Here is an 18,025-nt window from a genome sequence, read left to right as displayed (position 1 = left end):
GTTGATGCTGCATTATTTGAGTACACACCCTGCTAAAGTCATCAGGGGATATTTTTGATGATCTAACAAATATGTAAGATATTCTAGCAATTAAACATTTACCCCTGTGGCAAATACCATCCATAAAACAATTGAGAAACATTAATAAATAGATGGTAAATATCTTTTAAAAATAGCCTTACTTTTGCTTCATATTTTAAGATAAGAAAGTCTCTTCACTGAAGACACAGTTTCCAGAGATTTATTTCCACAATTTCCCCTTTATTCTTCTATGATAAAAGTAACAGATAGCCAAAACCAAATAACACCGGGGGGGGGGGGGGGGGGGTTGTGGTTTTGGCCACCAAATCTGTTTGGGGCTTCGTTGCCTGTGTTCTAGCCAGAAGGTAATTCTGATTCTTCTGTCAGATGTTTTGTAGCAGTATGCCCTCCAGAAAGTCTGGCAAGAGTGGAGGCAGGCAGATAACAAGATATACAGGTGATTTTCTTTCAGGCTGTACTCCTGGCTGTGTGAAAGGAGTAAGCTATGTGCCCCAAGTGTCTCTCCATATCATTACTATTATGTTTACATCCACTCAAACCTTCCCCACGATTTGGCAACTGCGAAGCAGGTATGGAGGAGAAAATCTTTGGGTTATGCCTGGTCCCTTTACTGCTCTTCTCTGGCAAGAAAGGTCTATTGCTGAGGTCAGCCAAAGGCTGCAGCAGCAATTTAATCCAGCCATTGGCATCAGTTTCCCTTTCACTGCTAAAAGAAGCCTCTATTGAAGTCCAATGGAAGGAGCTTTCTGCAGCTGATACTAGGGACGGATCTGTCATCTGGGAAAGGTTCCATGAGCAAAGTTTGAGATGGATAACATCTGAGTTATGAAGGCTGCACATGGACACACGCTAAAATGTCTGCTCTGTGGCATCTCCTAACATCCTTTTCAAGAGCCAAGACCCCACAAGTGGAAATCAAAGGCAGAGAAGCAGTAGAGTCTGCTTTGCAAAGGTGCAAGATTTGGAATAGGCAATGAAGTATTACACTGCTGTTAAAAGATGCAGTTCCTCACAAAAAAATAACAGCTAGCCTCTTAGCACGGAAGCCTGAAAAGCTTTGTAGACCAACAGCCGTGGAAGCCACCTCTAGCTAGACTGAGCCTGGTAGTACAACAAACATGGTAGAATGACACTGGCTTGCAAAAACATAGTTCATCTTTTGGAATACACATCATGACTCAAGTCCCACAGTAGAAATAAATCTGATATTTTGTGTCTTGATAAGTACACATCTTTTCCCTTCCCGCTGATTTCTTCTCAAGTTTTGTAACTGCATCCCCTCATCTGCCCAGAGCTTTCAAGAGTTTCACTGCAGTGGAGCATGTGTGACTGCAATACAAATAATAAACAGTGCTCCTGCAACCATGGTCATCAGAAAAAAGTTTTGTCTATTTTCATCAGCAATATACTACTATGTAATGGCACAGAAAATAAGGCATCTAGCTCACACAGTACCATTTGTAAATCATAAAGATCTGTGAGGAAACGCAGAGCAGAAACCAAAACATGAAAGCCACACAAACATCTACGATATTAGGCAGCTTTCCATTATGACAGACTTGCACAAATTATCTATCTCCAAATGCTGTGAGCCTGATTCTCCTCTTTCTCACGAGCAGAAGAGAGAATTTTACTGAAGTCAGTTGTTGTTTTCCTCCCCGCACCTTGAAAAGCTGTCACGAGCTCAGAACACAACAGACTCAATAGGTATAGTTTCATTCCATTGCGAGAAATACATCACCTTGATTAATCACATGATTTTTTTTAGCAGCCTCCAAAACAATCACTTGTGACAGGTTTCAGAGGGAGGAAAATTCCTTCTTTAAACAGAACTAACTCATTATCCACCACAAATTGTTGCTGGATTTCAAATATCCTTCTCTTTCCCTCCCACAAAGCACCCGCCTTGTATTTAGGATTCAGTTATGAAGAGAGTTAGAACATAATTCCTCCTATTTATTTATTTGTATCAGAATCGGTCACTACATTACCCATTTTTTCTCTGTCTCTCTTCAAAAGAGCATGCAAACAGAAGCCTCCTTTTTGGATATTTAATGCAGTCACTAACATGAAAGACAGTTTATTCGCACAGTTCAGTAGCTAGCACACCCTCCAGGTTCTTGGACTACCCTACCTTGGCAGACAGACTCTGTGGTTTGTTGGAGAGGATCTCTGCTGCTTCCCTGCAGCGGGTGGAAAGGTTCAGGATAGCAGCAGCTGCTGCTATGTGGGTGTCTTCACTACATTGACCGTAGCTATAAGAGTTGGCATGGCAAGGGCTCTGTGTGTGGGCGCTAGCACTAGGCAGTCGATTAGAAAATTTCACTGGATTTGAAAAATGCTTTGCTGTTGAAGAGAGATTTGATTAGCAATTGCATGTATGCGATTTTTCTCATTAAATAGTTTTCTTTCACAGACTATAATTTCATACATTAAAATATTCGAAGAATACATTTAAAACAATTTCCTATAGGTTATAAAGGCTTGCTGTAAAAGTGGGTTCAGAAACAGGATAATTTGATTTTTACCAGAAAAATACCTTTGCTATATACACATCTCACAACAAAAGCATCTGAGACTTTCACTCAGATTTTACTCACTCCTTACTCAGGCATTAAAAGCAATGTTGTCCAAGGAAAGACTGAACAAGGATTAGTGCACTGTCAGTCTTGACCTGATAACACTGATGGGCAAATGCAATTGTAATTGTATCCTTATAACTGTTTCCTCTTGGAGCTCTGTTGTGAAAAAAAAAAAAACCCAATGACTTATCCAGTCTTAGCTAAAACAACACTGCTTGCCCTACTTAAATTAATAATTCTATTTTTCAAATTACTTTGCTTATAGCAGTAATGTGAACAAGATGAAGCTCTTGAACAAACTGGCAGCAGTCAGATAAGAACATTACCTGTTAGGAATATTCAGTCCTGTTTTCATGAAAGTTTTTAGTATTTTAGATCTAACCTTAATCAATTAGAAAACCCCAACAATGAACATTCAGAATAAAATTGGTCTTAGCTCACCTTTTTATGTTTGATATCATCTGGAATAATATGTAGCTTTATTGAACACAAATAGATCAGTTAAGAATGAAAAACTAACGTACAGGTGAACAGAAAAGCACTTTCACAGACAAAAGTGGAGTATGTGGTTCTGCGTTTTTCCCTTCATCGTCAGCATTTACTCCAAAACAGGTAGAAAGAACTGGGATCTTTGTTCTGGATTTGGGGCTTTGAGATGTCTTTAACTGTTGCAGGGAAAACACAGCATCACAATCTCAGCTCTTACCAAGCAATAATCATTTCTTTTGTCTGTAGCTCTCACAGTGTTCTACAAAGATAAACTAAGCAAAATCCAGTTTCTCAGCCTACACCCAGATTCACCAAGAGCATTTCTGTGTATAGCCATCTGATCACCACATAAAGATCTGAGCCCCAAGGCTCTGGATCCCCTGGATCCTTTTGCTATGGCTGAGTACGTTCTAATGCTATGACCTACACAAGACATTGAAGAGCTCATATTTCCTCAAACCTAGGATGCCTTGAGAGAAATGCTTGTTTGTGTGCACTGACTGTAGGTGAATGCCATATTCAGTTTTTTCTAAATACTGGAGGCATCTCAGTGGAGCAGTGCGTAAGAGCCTGATCATTCAACTCTCCCTCTCTTCAGTGCAAATGAAAAAGGATTTTACTTACCCTGCTGTAAAACTGGAGCATGAGCAAGAGGGTCTACATTTTTAGCAGTTACTACAGCTAACTTCAAATGATATTTAAAGAGCAAAAAGGTGCATCTTCCATTACCCACTCTAAAAGACCAAAAAAAGCAGGCTATGAAGGATGTTTGTTTTGCCAACAAATCAAATTTATGAATGCAGAATCCACAGAGGACTAATGACGGACTTTTGGCTAGCTACTTATTTACATAGGATGCTGAATCAATCTCTACATCATCAGCTTCTTATTGGCAACTTTTGTATATCTGCATAGTCAGAACACTCTCCTGCTCTTTTACTTTCACCTTTCCATTAAAATAGTAGCTGTATGCTGTGCAGTCTTTACAAGAACAACATGCTGTAAACTTCAGCTCTGATATACATTATACATAAATTGCATATGTACAACTTTGCATTTGTATAAAAAACATTTCAATCATTTTTGCCTTGAAATGAACCTGTGCAATAGACATGCATCTGTGCAAAGTGACAGCTAATAGGGAATATGCAATTTTACATACAAAATTGGAAAATCTTCCACCCAAGTAGCTGGCAGTGCACATATTTGCTTACATTTAACAAGCTGATTTTCCAGGCCAGATAAATATCTACTTTGCATTTACAATTTTAAATGGGTATTTATATATATACAAATACATAGATACATACATACATTATATATATACATACATACACTCTCTCTCACACATACACATGCACACACACAGATAAATAAATACATATACATAATTTCTGCTTTTCTGTTCACCTTACTATGAAAGTTCTCCTTTGTTGGGATAAGCGGGATGTAATTTGTTTTTCCTTTTTTTTTATTTACTATATTTTTCGTCAAAAAAAACTAGACAGTTTTTCGTCACATGGCTTTGAATATATTTTCCCCCGAACCCCAATATGGTATAAGAAAACCCTTTTTTCCACTTCCCTCATAGCAACTGAATTGTTTGTTACTTTTAACTCAAGAGTATTTTGTAATGGTTAAAATAATGGCAGAATATTGCTGATATTTCCCATGCAGATTCTGAAGATTATCTGCAATAAGCAAACAGTGTTCACACTGTGATATCTCATTTGTACAGAGTAGTACTCCAGCAAATCTGTAAGTGATGCAAGCAGGGGCATCTCATTGACGTAAGAGAGCTAATAATTTGCTTCCCTGGATATGTCTGTGCTACAAATAAGGTACAGTGCAGAAGTATCTGAGATCAAAATGAATTAAATTGAGGCCTGGAAGCAGTGCAGCTGAGCCACATGGTTCTCTAGAAAACAAGAATACTGTACTGATGTAGCTAAAAGATACCTAAAATGCCTTTTAAAAGCTAACTTTGATATCTCTGTACTACTGTTCATAATGTCTTGTGTAGACATATTCAGTGGGACTTCTCATGGCAGCATGATATCACATGAATAAAGATATCACAGTTTAGGCAAGGGGGAAAGTGACAGATAAAAAGTAAATTATTTCGTTTTACTCTCCCCTTCACCCGATAATTGCTTTTAGAAGAAAAAGCAAAAAGAAAAAAAGAAAAAGAAAGAAAATAAACCTTTTAATCACTACTGATTATTTTAGCATTCTGGCCACAAGCAGTTACAGAAGTTTCCTATAGAGATTCTTTGAATCTTATAATTTGAAAGTGGAACAAGTGAGCAAGCAAAAAAAAGGCTATTTGCTCATCTTTCAATATAAAATGGAATCTCAAGCTTACATTCGAGGAACTGGGGTGTCTTTCGTCCTTGCACCACTGGTGCCATTGTGCGTTTGCCAAAGACTTGTGCATCAAAGCTGGCATAATCGAATGGTACTTTCCCAAACTTCTCCTGTTCTTTTGTCAGGGTGGCTCTGGAGGATGTGACTGGCTGTGAAGTTCTGTAATTGTATTGAGCTACTTCAGGCTGCTTAGTCAAATTTGTCCTGCAGGGAGAATGAGGAAAAGAATGAGAAAGACAGGAATGGCAAAACAAGATTATCTTTAAATGACTTTCTATTGAAAAATAGGATATAGTTGCATCTCAGTATCAGCAAGTGCTTTTATCACATGTAAAACCTATTGGTTTGGTGTATATAGGTGTATATAAGAAATAAATAATATAATCATTATAGGTGATCTAGTAGTCGAAGAGTACTTTGACAAGTTCAAAGCTGTAGTCATTAAAAAATCTACTATTCTCTAGTAATGCTGCAGGCTATTTACAAGGAAGATATTGATTTAGTTCTAGATTTCCACTGTAGGACAGTGTTTCCTTTCTTTTTCCTAAAGGTTGTCCGGACTTTTGCTAGACACAAGGCTTGCAGTGTTATGGATCATGACTGTTCTCACTTTACCGTGAATGAATATTATATAAATATAATATAAGATGATCCAAAATAATTGCCTCTGCTATTTGGGAGGAAATAATGATTCACAGTGTGTTATTCCATTTAGCTACTGTTCAGTAACTACTTGTCTTTAGTAATTTCCTAAGGACTTTTCATATGTAGAGTTAAGGCACGTGCGGTTGGCAGACACATGGACATAATATTCTGTAATGGCTCTGAAGGAACCATTAGAGCTGATCATGTCAATAATCCACAAATTAAAGTGTCCCCAAATAGACCTGAATATAATAGGTTGTAATGGTTGTGGTGCCAATGATGTGCAAATTATGCATATCTGTAGGGTGTATATAACTCTTAAACAAAATAGAACTACAATAAAAATTGTTTCCCCTTTTTGATGACATTGTATAAAAAATAAATTAAACTAATTAAACCAATAAACTTAAAATAAAGCAACTAAAAATATGAATTAATTAATGGCAGGGAAATAGAATGAGCAGAGTTCTCAACCCTTTCAGACACCTGCAATATGAGTATTACATGCCACTTGGGATAGGTGGAAAATTCCTTTGAAAAGAATCACAAAATAAATGAGGATTGTGCAGCTAAAAGTGTAAAAATATCAAAAAGTTCTTTAATCAAGTTTCAGTGGCCAAAATATTATAACAAAGGAACTGCTGGAGAAAATGTTTTAAAACATTTTCTCAAGATAGGAGATTTGGTTTACTGGAGAAAGACATTTAAGAACCATTGATTGTGCTACTTACATTGAATTAAGATTTACTAGAATAATTTGATTGCTTTTCAAAAGATATGAATGTAGTCTTTTAATGTCAGCCATACTCACAAGGACCACCAGAATGCTGCTTGATAATTCTAAGATACAGTCAGGTTACCTATCTTTGCAGATGATCATCTTGCTAACATGAGTTTACTTCAATAGCTAAGAAGTGAAATGGGTGAAAGACCTGAGGACTGAACAGCACTGTTTGTGTAGAAATACCTTGGAGACACTAGCCGAGGAGGATGCCTACCTGTAAGTCTGATCATAGCACTGCCCAGCTTTTGGAGACTCGAGCTGGTTTTTTTCCTGGGACATCGCCAACTTTTCAGCTGCAGCAATTGGACAACCAGAAAGACTGTTTAAAAGCAAGAAGAAAAGAAAGAAACAAGAAGAAAAAATGTTAAAATAAAATTGTAAGTGCAGAAAATGTGTACTGCGGAACCTGATGACTTTGAACTTCTCTGAAGCCGTGTGCACCGACGGGAACAGCTGCTGCAATTTTGGCTCAGATTCATCTGTTTTTACCCCTTTACACAAATCTGTGAAATCTCTGTATTTGAGGTAAAATATTTGGAAACTGAATCATGCAGATTTCCACTGTTCGGCTTAGAGGTTTTGTGGCAGGCAAACCACTATTTAATTTTTTGACAAATGACGTTTATTTTATCAGCAAACCATGGGTATAAGCTTCCTACTGATTAAAAGGAAAGGATTTGGGGAAAAATGAGGGGTACTTGAAAAATGGCTGTTACCAAAATACACATTTCTGTCACATCAAGTTATGCTTTCTTTTTTTTTTCTGTTTGCTTTATTTCCAGATCAGAACATGTCTTCTTGTCCTATTAAGGGATTGTTTATGATACAGTTGATATGCTGCAAAGATGACTGAGGGTTTAAAACAGAAAAAAGAATAAAAATATTTTTAATAGTTCCTTGAGTTTTTAACTCTTATATATTCCTGTAGCCAGCCTGTGACCAATCTGGTATAGACTTTGCTTTACTTTTTTTGTATTACGGATAGTAGCACGATATGATAATCCTTGATTTTGGTGCCCTCACAAAATAACCAGTCAATCAATGAATCTCACCAAGCACTAGGGTGGCTCAAAACTGGAAATCAATTAAAAAAAAATCCCACAAAAATCCAATCCAACAAACAAAAGTCAGTTTTGACAATCTTCTGCTCCAAGTTTGGCCATAAGATTGAAAATCTATTTTTCTAGAGGAATAGTCCTCTAGAAGAACCACAATGGAATTATTTTGGCTTGTTGGCTTCCAGTAGAAAGCAATACTGACAAGTGCTGTGCTGACAACAGCCATTTGCTGCAGACAGAGCACTTCGGCTCTCTGCCTCACCTTCAGCCCAGCTGTGATTCCCCAGCTGCCTGTCTGGAAGCCTTTTCTCAATTTTACTTTCTCCCTGCAGGCAGAAAGTTAAACAGGCAAAAGTGTTCCAAGTGGGAAGCTGACATTTCTGAGGATAATAAATTGAGTTAGTTTTTACAGATATTCTAAAGTATTGCCCTTAAAATTTTCAATTTTGCTAAAAGAGGATGTGCATTGATGGAAAATTCCTGCCAAGTTCTACCATGTATGTGTGCTAAACAACGAAGCTTTGGTTTCAGTTGGGATTTCCAGTTGTAGCAATAATAGTATATTTGTGCATTCATAGGTCATTTACGTGATGGTGTTTCATTGTGAACACTATGATGCAGTGATAGTTTCAAATCTCATCTATGAAAAAGAGTAGTGGAATTTGCCATACTCAGTGCTGCAGCCATTTTTGATATAATGAAGTTAAACACAGTTATTTGTTTACAAATCGTACCAGCTACCCTCGTGGTTCGTAGGCATTCTTCAGTGTAGCATATCATACCTAACTCCAAGATGGGCCTATCAGTTTACTCCCAGATACGCGTGAGTTTTTACACAGAGGAACAAGAACTGTTCTGAACTACCTTCTGTGTGTGTTGCGATTGCTGTTGACGTGTCCTCTTCCAGTGCATCCTGGGGTGGGGCACTTCAAAACATTTTCATGCATGGCAAGAACTAAACAAGAAGAAAAAAAAAGTAAGCGATAACAACATACATTAATGAAAAATATATATGTTAAAACACATGAACATTCCTTCCTCTGACTCCGAAGACTTTCAACTTTGTCACACTTTGGCCGCAAAAGAACAGGAGAAGCAAAGGACCTACAATGCAGCAAGGCCAATGCCTCCAGGATATACCAGTTTATCCCTACATGGTTGTAGAATAGTTTCCCACCTACAGGATTGTTTCTAGGGACTTCAGAAGAACAAAGGTGGAAGTTAGCAAGGATGTTATGTCATTAGATCCTTTTCCCTCTTGCTCAGACACTATTAAAACAGTCAGAAAAGGGAGGTCGTAGCAGGGCCTCAGGCTACACAGCTGTGTTGCAACATAAATACAGTCTCCCTCTGGCTCAGAGATGGCAAATTCTCAGATTAAGGAAGCCTTTTTATTCCTTGCACTTGAGTAAGATGATTTGTTCTGAATAAGTCCCCTTGGAATCTTGGTCCCTTCTAATCACCTGCTCTGTGCTGAACCCACTTTAGATCAAGAGGTCATGCCTCCAAGCAGCAGCTTACAGTCATGCCAACAGAAGTCATTACAGAGACAACTTCACAAGCAGTGAATACAACCTGTTGCATGTACTTTTCTTACGTCCTTTGATGTGGATCATCTTTACCAAGGGTAGAGGTATGTCTGTGTAAAACAGAATATATCTTTGTATGTCTTCCCTCATGCCTTCAGTGCTGCATTAGCCCTTGCGTGCACAGTGCTTCAAAGGACTGATTGTTCAGTCAACTGGTTTGTTATGTCAAGAACCAAATTTTGGTTACAGATAATTATTTTTTTCCCAGCAGGACAGAAGATATCTGATTGGAAGTGTGATAATTAACAAGGACTTGTTTTTAAAAAAGTTAATGTTGCTATGGCCTTCCAAATGCAGCAGTCTGCTTAACTGAACAGATGTTTCCATAAATACAGTTTAGTACCAGATTTAAAAAGAAAGAGCCACAATTAGGAACAGGACATTGGTAAAGTGCAAGTATCCTTTTAATATGCTGCTATGCATACTATTACAAAAAAACATCTGACTGACTAGGTTGTTCGAATGCATAGTTTCACATTACATTTTTGCTTATTATGTATCATTTCATTGCATAGCATCACAAGATGACACACATACACAAACAAATGTAATCAGATCAGCACAGTTAGGAATAAATGTGGAATTCAGGCTACAGTGGCCACACAAAGGCTAGCACGATACGGAGTCATAGGAGAGGGACATGCTGTGGATCAAGGCTGGCATATTTCTCTTTGGACTGAAGGAAGTAACCTCCTAGAGCTGAGAATTAAGGAGGACACCGGAAACTTCTCTGGACAAGCATATCCTAGGCCTCTAATTTTTGGAAACTGGAAAACAGCAGCCTGGGTTGGTGCATGACTACAGCAAATTGGGTTACAGTTCTGAAACAAGGGCAGGTAATCTCCATGCACTGTGCCTTAGCCAAGGCATGGTCAAACATGATCAAGAGGATTCACAGGGCTACAGCATGTCGGTCTGCTGGCAGCATGTGGATAGCTGGTCTGTGATCTTGTTCTTCCCAGGCCATCTGAGGAGCCTAGTACTATTTGTAATGCTTCTGTTAAGTAGTGCTTGAGTTTCACAAGTGTGGGAAGTAGGATGAGACTAAGAGCTGGAGGGCAAAGAAGGGGTGACTGCTCCTTTCTCAGCCTCATTCTGCAATCTCACCCAGAATATCTACATTTCTTTTCCAGCACGAGCACACACGACCCAGAGTACTGAGTCAGATCCAGTTGCTGTTCTGGACTGCAGGATGATACTCACTTTCTAGTGGCACTCTAACTTTATGTGGACAGCCTGAGAGACTGCGGTGGTGAGGGTACAGCCCAGTCACATGCCCTGTGCCATCACATCCTGGGATGGGACATTTGGTTTCTCTCTTTTCAGGCCTGGGTGAATCTGCGGAGAAATCACATAAGGATTTTGTTCGGTTGCCTGCATTCATCTGAGTGATCTTAGCAGCACAACAATATTTCTTCTGTACTTCAGATGCAGTTCCTACAAAAAGCTTCAACATAGACTTAAGCAATTTAAGCATTTCTTTAGGTTTTCACAGTGTCCTTTAAACAATGGTTCCCACATCCCATGTCATTTATGTGCTAAACTACATTGCTTTAGGATTGCAGTGTCATTTATTCTATTCAGTGCCTTGAACAGGACACAAGCCACAATCCAATAAGCCAGAATACTGGCAGCCTCAACCAACAGCCACATCTATAAAGGAATAAATAAAAAAACCAGAAACAATCTTTTACTCTGTTAATGTCAGACTCCAGGAAGCTGGGATAACCAAATAAAAGCTGAGGTACGAAATAAACAAGCAAGCAAACAAAAAGCATTTCAACCAGAAGCCATTCCTTAAATATCGCAGATCTCTAGGCTGTGGGTTCTTTGTTAGGAAACTGAATACAGGCCACTTTACATTTGAGAGGCAAGGCAAGCAGTTCCCTCTGGTACACATGGCAATACCATTTTGTGGAGCAGCCCACAATGATAGTGAAAACATGGAGCAGCCAATACCCTTTCAAAGGCCAGGTCTCAGCCCAGTCCCACAGCTACCACCCTGTAACGACCACAGCGCAGTCCCAATTTCTTTTTCAAGCACCTAGAGTTGTACAAGAAGCACTGGTCTGAAAACCTTTATTTGATTTCCAAAGCAGGATCAAAAAAGTCTGGGCGAGAAAGGAATGAATTCTGCTCCAGAAATTCTCTTGTGAGAAATATGCAGGAAGTGGCCGCATAAATTGCTGAGGATGGTTTGAGCTCCGTCTGTGATTGGCTGCCAACAGCATCCAGCACCGAGGGGGAAAACAGCTGCAGCCAGCGCAGGCAGCAGCCTCCGTCAAGCACATTTTGTTGGGCTGCGAGGTAGAACGTGCTTAGGGACAGGACCACCAGAGAGAGCTGAGGGTTAAATGTCCTGGCAAGCCTCTAGGTCAAAAAAAAAAAACAAAAAAACAAAAAACAAAAAACAGGAAAAAAACAAGGAGGAGAGAAGGCAACATGAACACCAAGAGGAGACCACATGCCTTTTAGAATCACTGCAAATGGAAAGTGAGGAGTCACTGTAGGAAACTTTGCTGCAATGGTGCACAGAAAATAAAGAGGGACCCTAAAACATGACTTAATTTTCACTCCACTAACTGGAGAGGTTTATCATTAAAAATCAGAGAAAAATGTAAATTTAAACCGTGTTTATTTGGCGTAAGATCCAAGAAAGAAAATTAAGACCTGAAAAGAGATGATGGATTTTCAGCACTAAAAATAAAAAACAATTGATTTTCTAATTTAAAAAATTCTGTGCCTGACCTTATACTGACTAAAATCATATAGTGCTTATACAACATGGGGAAAGCCCAGTTTTTTCCACCATGAATGCTCCCTCTGAATTAACCTGCAAATAGTTAGTAATAATATGAGGTGACTCAGGAAGGGCCAAATTCTGCCATGCTTATCATCATTACTTCTTCCTATGTGCACTGTAGGAAAGTCATATTGACTCTGAGCAAATAAAAGTTAATGTAATTTAGCAAGGGGGTAGGCTAATGTCTTGCATATACAGCTTAAGACATGTTAATGAAATGACTGTTTGAGACAGAAAAAGTAGATGCATGCATATGCTACCTTACTGCTACAGGAAATACTGTATACTTGCAACTCCTTAAAAAACTTCTCAGTTGTCTTAGACAGTAAATACTTTAGATAACTAAACTACTGTAATATTTGCAGTGTCCAAAAGAGTAAATATATGGACTACTCTAAATTAAAACTAGAAATATCAAAGTAAATCTATTTGTTTATCAAAGGCAGTAATTGCAACAATGCTGGGGTGATCTCACTATGTTTGCAAGCCAAAAAGGGAAAGTCAAAGGACAGATGTAGGTATTGTTACCTACTACAGCAGGAATGTGCTTATAAAATGACATCTTTTGATATTCTGTAATTATCCTCAGTCAAGGAGTTGCATACCACACAACCCAGTTTACAAATCAAACCCAAATCTTTTACAGCTCTACTTCTGGAAGCCTGATTAGATACTGAAAATGGAGCTATGTTCCCATGGCCTCATGGACTGTCACAAACCATCAGAAACAATAAAGATTTTGGAACTTACTGGCAATTCTGCTGATGGTGAATGAGGCAGAAGAGGCACAGCTTGTGCCCTCCTGGCTCTGAAGTGCTGACTACAGTAAAATGTAATGTTGACATGGAAAGGAGAGAGAACTCCGAAAACACAAGGCTTAGGAATAAGGTGGTATGTTTGGAAGAGGTCAGTTTTTCATCCTAACCTTTCTTTAAGCACAATTTAAATGCCTTCTCTCTTGGCTGCTGAAATTCAGGAGGTATGTATTAATGCTCTATGGAGGAGGAGGAGGAGGAGGAGGAGAAGGGAAAGGAGGGGGAGGAGGGGGAGAAGGAGGAGGAGTGTCAGTGCCAGCTACAAAGCCCTTTTAGTAGCCATTACTGATCATTTCACATAGCGGTTTGGCAGGAAGCCAAGTAGCTAGTGTTTAACCTGGTTAGATGTAAGGCACTAGTGTGAAGGTCCATAATTAACAAAATTACCAGCTAAATTCCAGATTCTTTACTGTTGCTATAAAACCTAGCTCAGAATCCTCTAACAGTCATAGAATAAATGCTTAAGCCAATAAGAACAGCCAAAAATACTTCCTTACGTTTGTTGCTAAATATCTGTCTCCCACCAATGTCAATAACTTTGGTTTGTCTCCTCTCCCCTGCTAGATGCTCCAGAAGAAACCTATCCAGTTCCTTGTAGGTGCTGTGAAACACATGGCCTTGCTCTGCCTGCAGAGCTATTGCTTGTTCTAGCAAACTCAAGTTCCCTTTTGTTTTGTCCAGATCAACTGACACTTCTGTAGTTTCTGACAGGCACTCGTTGTCATCTTCTTCACTTTCCGGCAATGGATTCTGAATTCTCTTCTCAAAAGGGTCTGGGTGAGACTCCTGGGGTGCTCTTAGTTCTGTTTCTGAGTCACAAACTGTTTCACAAGGGCCAAATTCTACTTCTTCTTTCTTAATTTCCGGGACTTCCAGGATGCTTGGTTGATTACACTCTACAATGTATTTCTGATTTACATGGGGCTTTACATTAGTTTCTTCTGAAAAGTTTGAGGAACTGTCCCATTCATTGTCCATAATTTCAGAAGTACTTTCATTTTCCTCAGATGGACAGTATTTTGGGTCAGAAATACCAGTCTTTTCCTTTCCTTCAGCTGAGTTAATCATGTAACATTCATCAGTGTCATCGTTTTCTGTTTTTAAGGAGTGAATGCCGCTGTCATTTAGATTTTCTGCCACTGCGTGACTGGGTGCATCCTTTGCTAATTTTCCCATGTTCATCAAAGATTTGGCCATGGCATCTTGGTAGCTGGTGTAGGTATCTTTCTTTTGACCGGAATTTTCTTGCCCACCCAAATGAGAGGTTTCCTCAGATGATTTTGCAGTATTTTCCTCTACTTTGGAAAAAAGCAAGAGAAAAATATGTAAGGATAGCTGCTTTTGGTATATTGTAGAATTGATATGAAGTTATTTGTTTACCAATTTCCATTTCTTTACTCAAAGGTACTCTGAAATGATCGTATGCACCACAGCTACATCTAAAATGACTGCAGCGTCAAAAAAAGCCCTTCTGAGATTATATCCACTTTATGCTATAGCTCCAAAGCTATATGAGAAATAAATACATTGTTATTTTTCTCTGATGGTAAAGACATATATTATCTTAGAACACGCACACATTCAGATAAATACAATGCAGTATATATATAAAATACATATAATATGCATACACACACACACACACACACAAACACACACACACATTTTCAAATTCCTTTATTCTACATTTTCACTTCTCTCTCATCTAAGATTCCCAAATATTTCCTCAAAATAGACCCCTAGTTACTTTTTGAGTCATTCCAAATCCCATGAAAGACCTTGATGGAAAAGGCTCAATACTTTACAAAGGGCAAGCTCCTGGTCACCGTTGCAATTGCCACATTAAGTGATAGATCAGGTCATGCACAGGCAAACAGAAATGGTTGTTATGTACAGACTCATAAAGGACTTGTTAAAGACACCACTGAAGTGCATTCTGTCTTTATAAACATCTTTCTTCAGAAGAAAAGCGGCAGCCAGCAGGTAATAGAGGCCGCATGTAGAAGAGGTTGTCAGTGTGGAAGACAATATGCCTTTTGTATCTCATTTAATTTTTTATAAACATTTCCTCTGACAAGGACACTCAAAAATACATCTCCATCATCTTCCTTTCTGGTAATTATCTCTCTAAAATCAACATTGGTTTGCCAGGATCAAGTAAATATTGCCATAGTAACTAAAAGCATTTTTGGATGAAGGGAAGAATTTAGTCACAACACTAGCCCCTTCAATAATGCTGATTATAGGGTACATTCTTTTGTTGGGATCTATTCAACATAAACTGAAAAATTTAACATTTTACTTCCTAGAAAGGAGGATGAATAAACAAGCACAGACTATTTGATAAGATATATCTGTCCTCTCCTGAATCAGAAGAACTCCAGGTTTAAATAATAAATTAAGCGTAGTCTAAAATGCAAATGAAGTTTCTCTCAATAACACAGCGAGCTATTAAGAAAAAGTGTAAAGGGTTATGATAATTTTAAAGTATTATGAACTACAGAAAACAAATAAAAAGCATTTTCAGTGAATATGTCCAATTCATTGAACTATTCTCTCAATCCACTTAACTACCCACATGTGTACAATAATGATTTATAGACATTATACCTAATTATGCATATTTGGGCTGTGTTAGAGTGCCTAACAAAAGCTCTAGAAAGCAACAATTACCTCTGTTGCTTAGCTACATAGTTTAAAATATTCCTATTAAGTGCAGATTATTGTGGAGGGGAAAAGGGGGACAAAAATGCACATGTGCACCACAATGCATTTCACTTTACTGCTGCCAAACTGTTAGCATTTTGGGTCATTTCCAGTTTACATAATTGTTTGGTTCAACTGTTTGTTATATGTTAAAAGAAAATATTGATTAATTCTTATTCTTCTTCAGAAAATTGGATTCATGCAGGGAGAGGTGGCCTTGTGCACTGTGTACATAAAGTTGTGTTTAAAAAATGTCTGTAAACCTTAGTGCAACTTTTTAGCAGCTGGTCTAGTACCACATGCATTGCAGTCTTCTGAATGAAAAAGTCTGCTGTCTTTTCACATCTCAGCAAATAAGAATGATGATTTGGCTCTATAACAAACTTTTGTCAAATGACTGCCTGGGTTTTTATTATTTGCTCCTCTGCCATTTGGATAAAAGTGCAATCTCATCACCGGGTCTTTCTAAAAGGCAAGGGATTCTAGTTTTAAAAGAAGTCTCTCCATCCTTCAAAACAAGACAAGACAATAGTAATAGGTCTTTTAAATTATTTTTTCTGGGTAAAAGAGTGCCTCAATCAAATGTAAGATGAAAAATAATATAAATAACATATAATTGAGATGTTTGATACCTGAACCATCAAGATTGATGCTAAATAATGAGGAATTTTTAAATGCAACGTTTAAAAATTTGTTGTTGAACCAGTCTTAATGGTTCAGCTGTCTCAGCTTAGCTTTTCACTCCTATAGCCTGGAAACTTCCTTTGAAAACAATCAAAGCTGAGCTTAGTTTACAGTTGCATCAATCCATGAACTGAAGCATTAACCTACCAACTGACAAGAATCATGAGTTCACAATAAAATAGGCAATATTGCACTAAGAAATTGTAAATAAACCTACATATCTAGACCAGCTGTATGCTCTAGCTGATGTTTGTTTTCAGCTACTTTAACTGATAAAATTAAAACAAAAGGGTTAGCTTGCATTATCACTGACACAAGCAGATCTGGATAAATCTAATTGGTATCAAATTTAACATTTCAAAATTAACTGTTCTTTTCTACTGACTGATAGGTGATTGGCTGGGGGCAAATAGGGTTCCCCTCTGCTTATATCAATGAACCTGATCCAACGCTTGCCTTTTCTTTTTAAAAGAAAAAGTTAAATAACTTAGGCTTCTCTGTATATCAAAATATGTTCTACCTCCACACCCAGCAAAGTGCTCTCCCTTCGGTGAGTTCTTTGAGCTGTACAGAAGACAGATACTAGGGAAAGAAAGTAAATCACTGAAGCAGTTCTGGAAGGGCAGACCAGGCTGAATCAATATAAAAAAAAATAGCTAAAATTTGCAGACTTACAAAAAGGTGCAAGAACTCTTACTCAAACAAATTCCCTTAAGATCTGTGATGTTAGGAGATAAAAATATTCCTTGCAGGCCTTGACAGCCATTGAAAACCATGGTGCTTTTTGCTTGATGAATTTGGCTTAGTGATGTCATCCTAAAGACACAGACATTGGGTATCAGATTGCTAATTGACATTCTGCTTGAAGAGGCAGCTCCCTTCTAGTCCTTCATGCAGATAGGATTCGAAGGCCGGCAAGAGACTGCTTCTAGAAGACTCACAAGTGACAACTGGCTGAAATATTTGCTATATTGAAACAACACAAAACCCACCACTGATTTCAACAGAGCCAGAATCGGCTTCTTAATCTGAAAGACAAGCTTCTTAATTCATCTGTTTTATAGTATTCATATGTATAACATGTATGAAAGAAAATTTTAAAGGAAATTCTGTTTAGAGCAGATAAAGATACAAATCCCTAATCTTAGCTCTTTGCTTCCTTCCAAAGTATTGGAAAATTTGGTTCAAGAAACTTATAATGGGAGTTGAAAATAAATTACCTTTAAACACCTGTAATAACCAATTATAGCAACTGAAGTGCAATATACATTCCCATCGGTTTTCATAGCACCTATGATCACAAATTTCACTTTCCTTTTATGTTGACTTTGCGATCTAATGATGAATCTTCCATTTAAAACAAATGCAGCATGTATCCCACCAATTTCTCCTCATTTGTCTGATTAACAATTTGTGCAGAACTTCTTAAGCAAATATATGATGGCCCATAAACTTTGATAT

General features: G+C 38.1%; 1 protein-coding gene across 3 annotated transcripts in view; it reads right to left on the bottom strand.

The window, feature by feature from the left end:
• Positions 1 to 18,025, bottom strand: part of ST18 (ST18 C2H2C-type zinc finger transcription factor) — a 173,686-nt gene that overhangs the window by 34,023 nt on the left and 121,638 nt on the right. For all 3 annotated transcript variants that reach the window (XM_026097762.2, XM_064507551.1, XM_064507552.1), the window contains 6 exons: positions 13,672 to 14,472; positions 10,760 to 10,894; positions 8,832 to 8,922; positions 7,124 to 7,228; positions 5,479 to 5,684; positions 2,177 to 2,388 (listed from right to left, as the gene is read on the bottom strand). In XM_026097762.2, the coding sequence (XP_025953547.2) occupies positions 2,177 to 2,388; positions 5,479 to 5,684; positions 7,124 to 7,228; positions 8,832 to 8,922; positions 10,760 to 10,894; positions 13,672 to 14,472 (1,550 nt within the window). The remainder of the gene's footprint in view (positions 1 to 2,176; positions 2,389 to 5,478; positions 5,685 to 7,123; positions 7,229 to 8,831; positions 8,923 to 10,759; positions 10,895 to 13,671; positions 14,473 to 18,025) is intronic.

Source organism: Dromaius novaehollandiae, chromosome 2, assembly GCF_036370855.1.
Source record: "Dromaius novaehollandiae isolate bDroNov1 chromosome 2, bDroNov1.hap1, whole genome shotgun sequence".
Taxonomy (NCBI): Eukaryota; Metazoa; Chordata; class Aves; order Casuariiformes; family Dromaiidae; genus Dromaius; species Dromaius novaehollandiae.
This window is presented reverse-complemented; position numbering and strand designations above follow the sequence as displayed.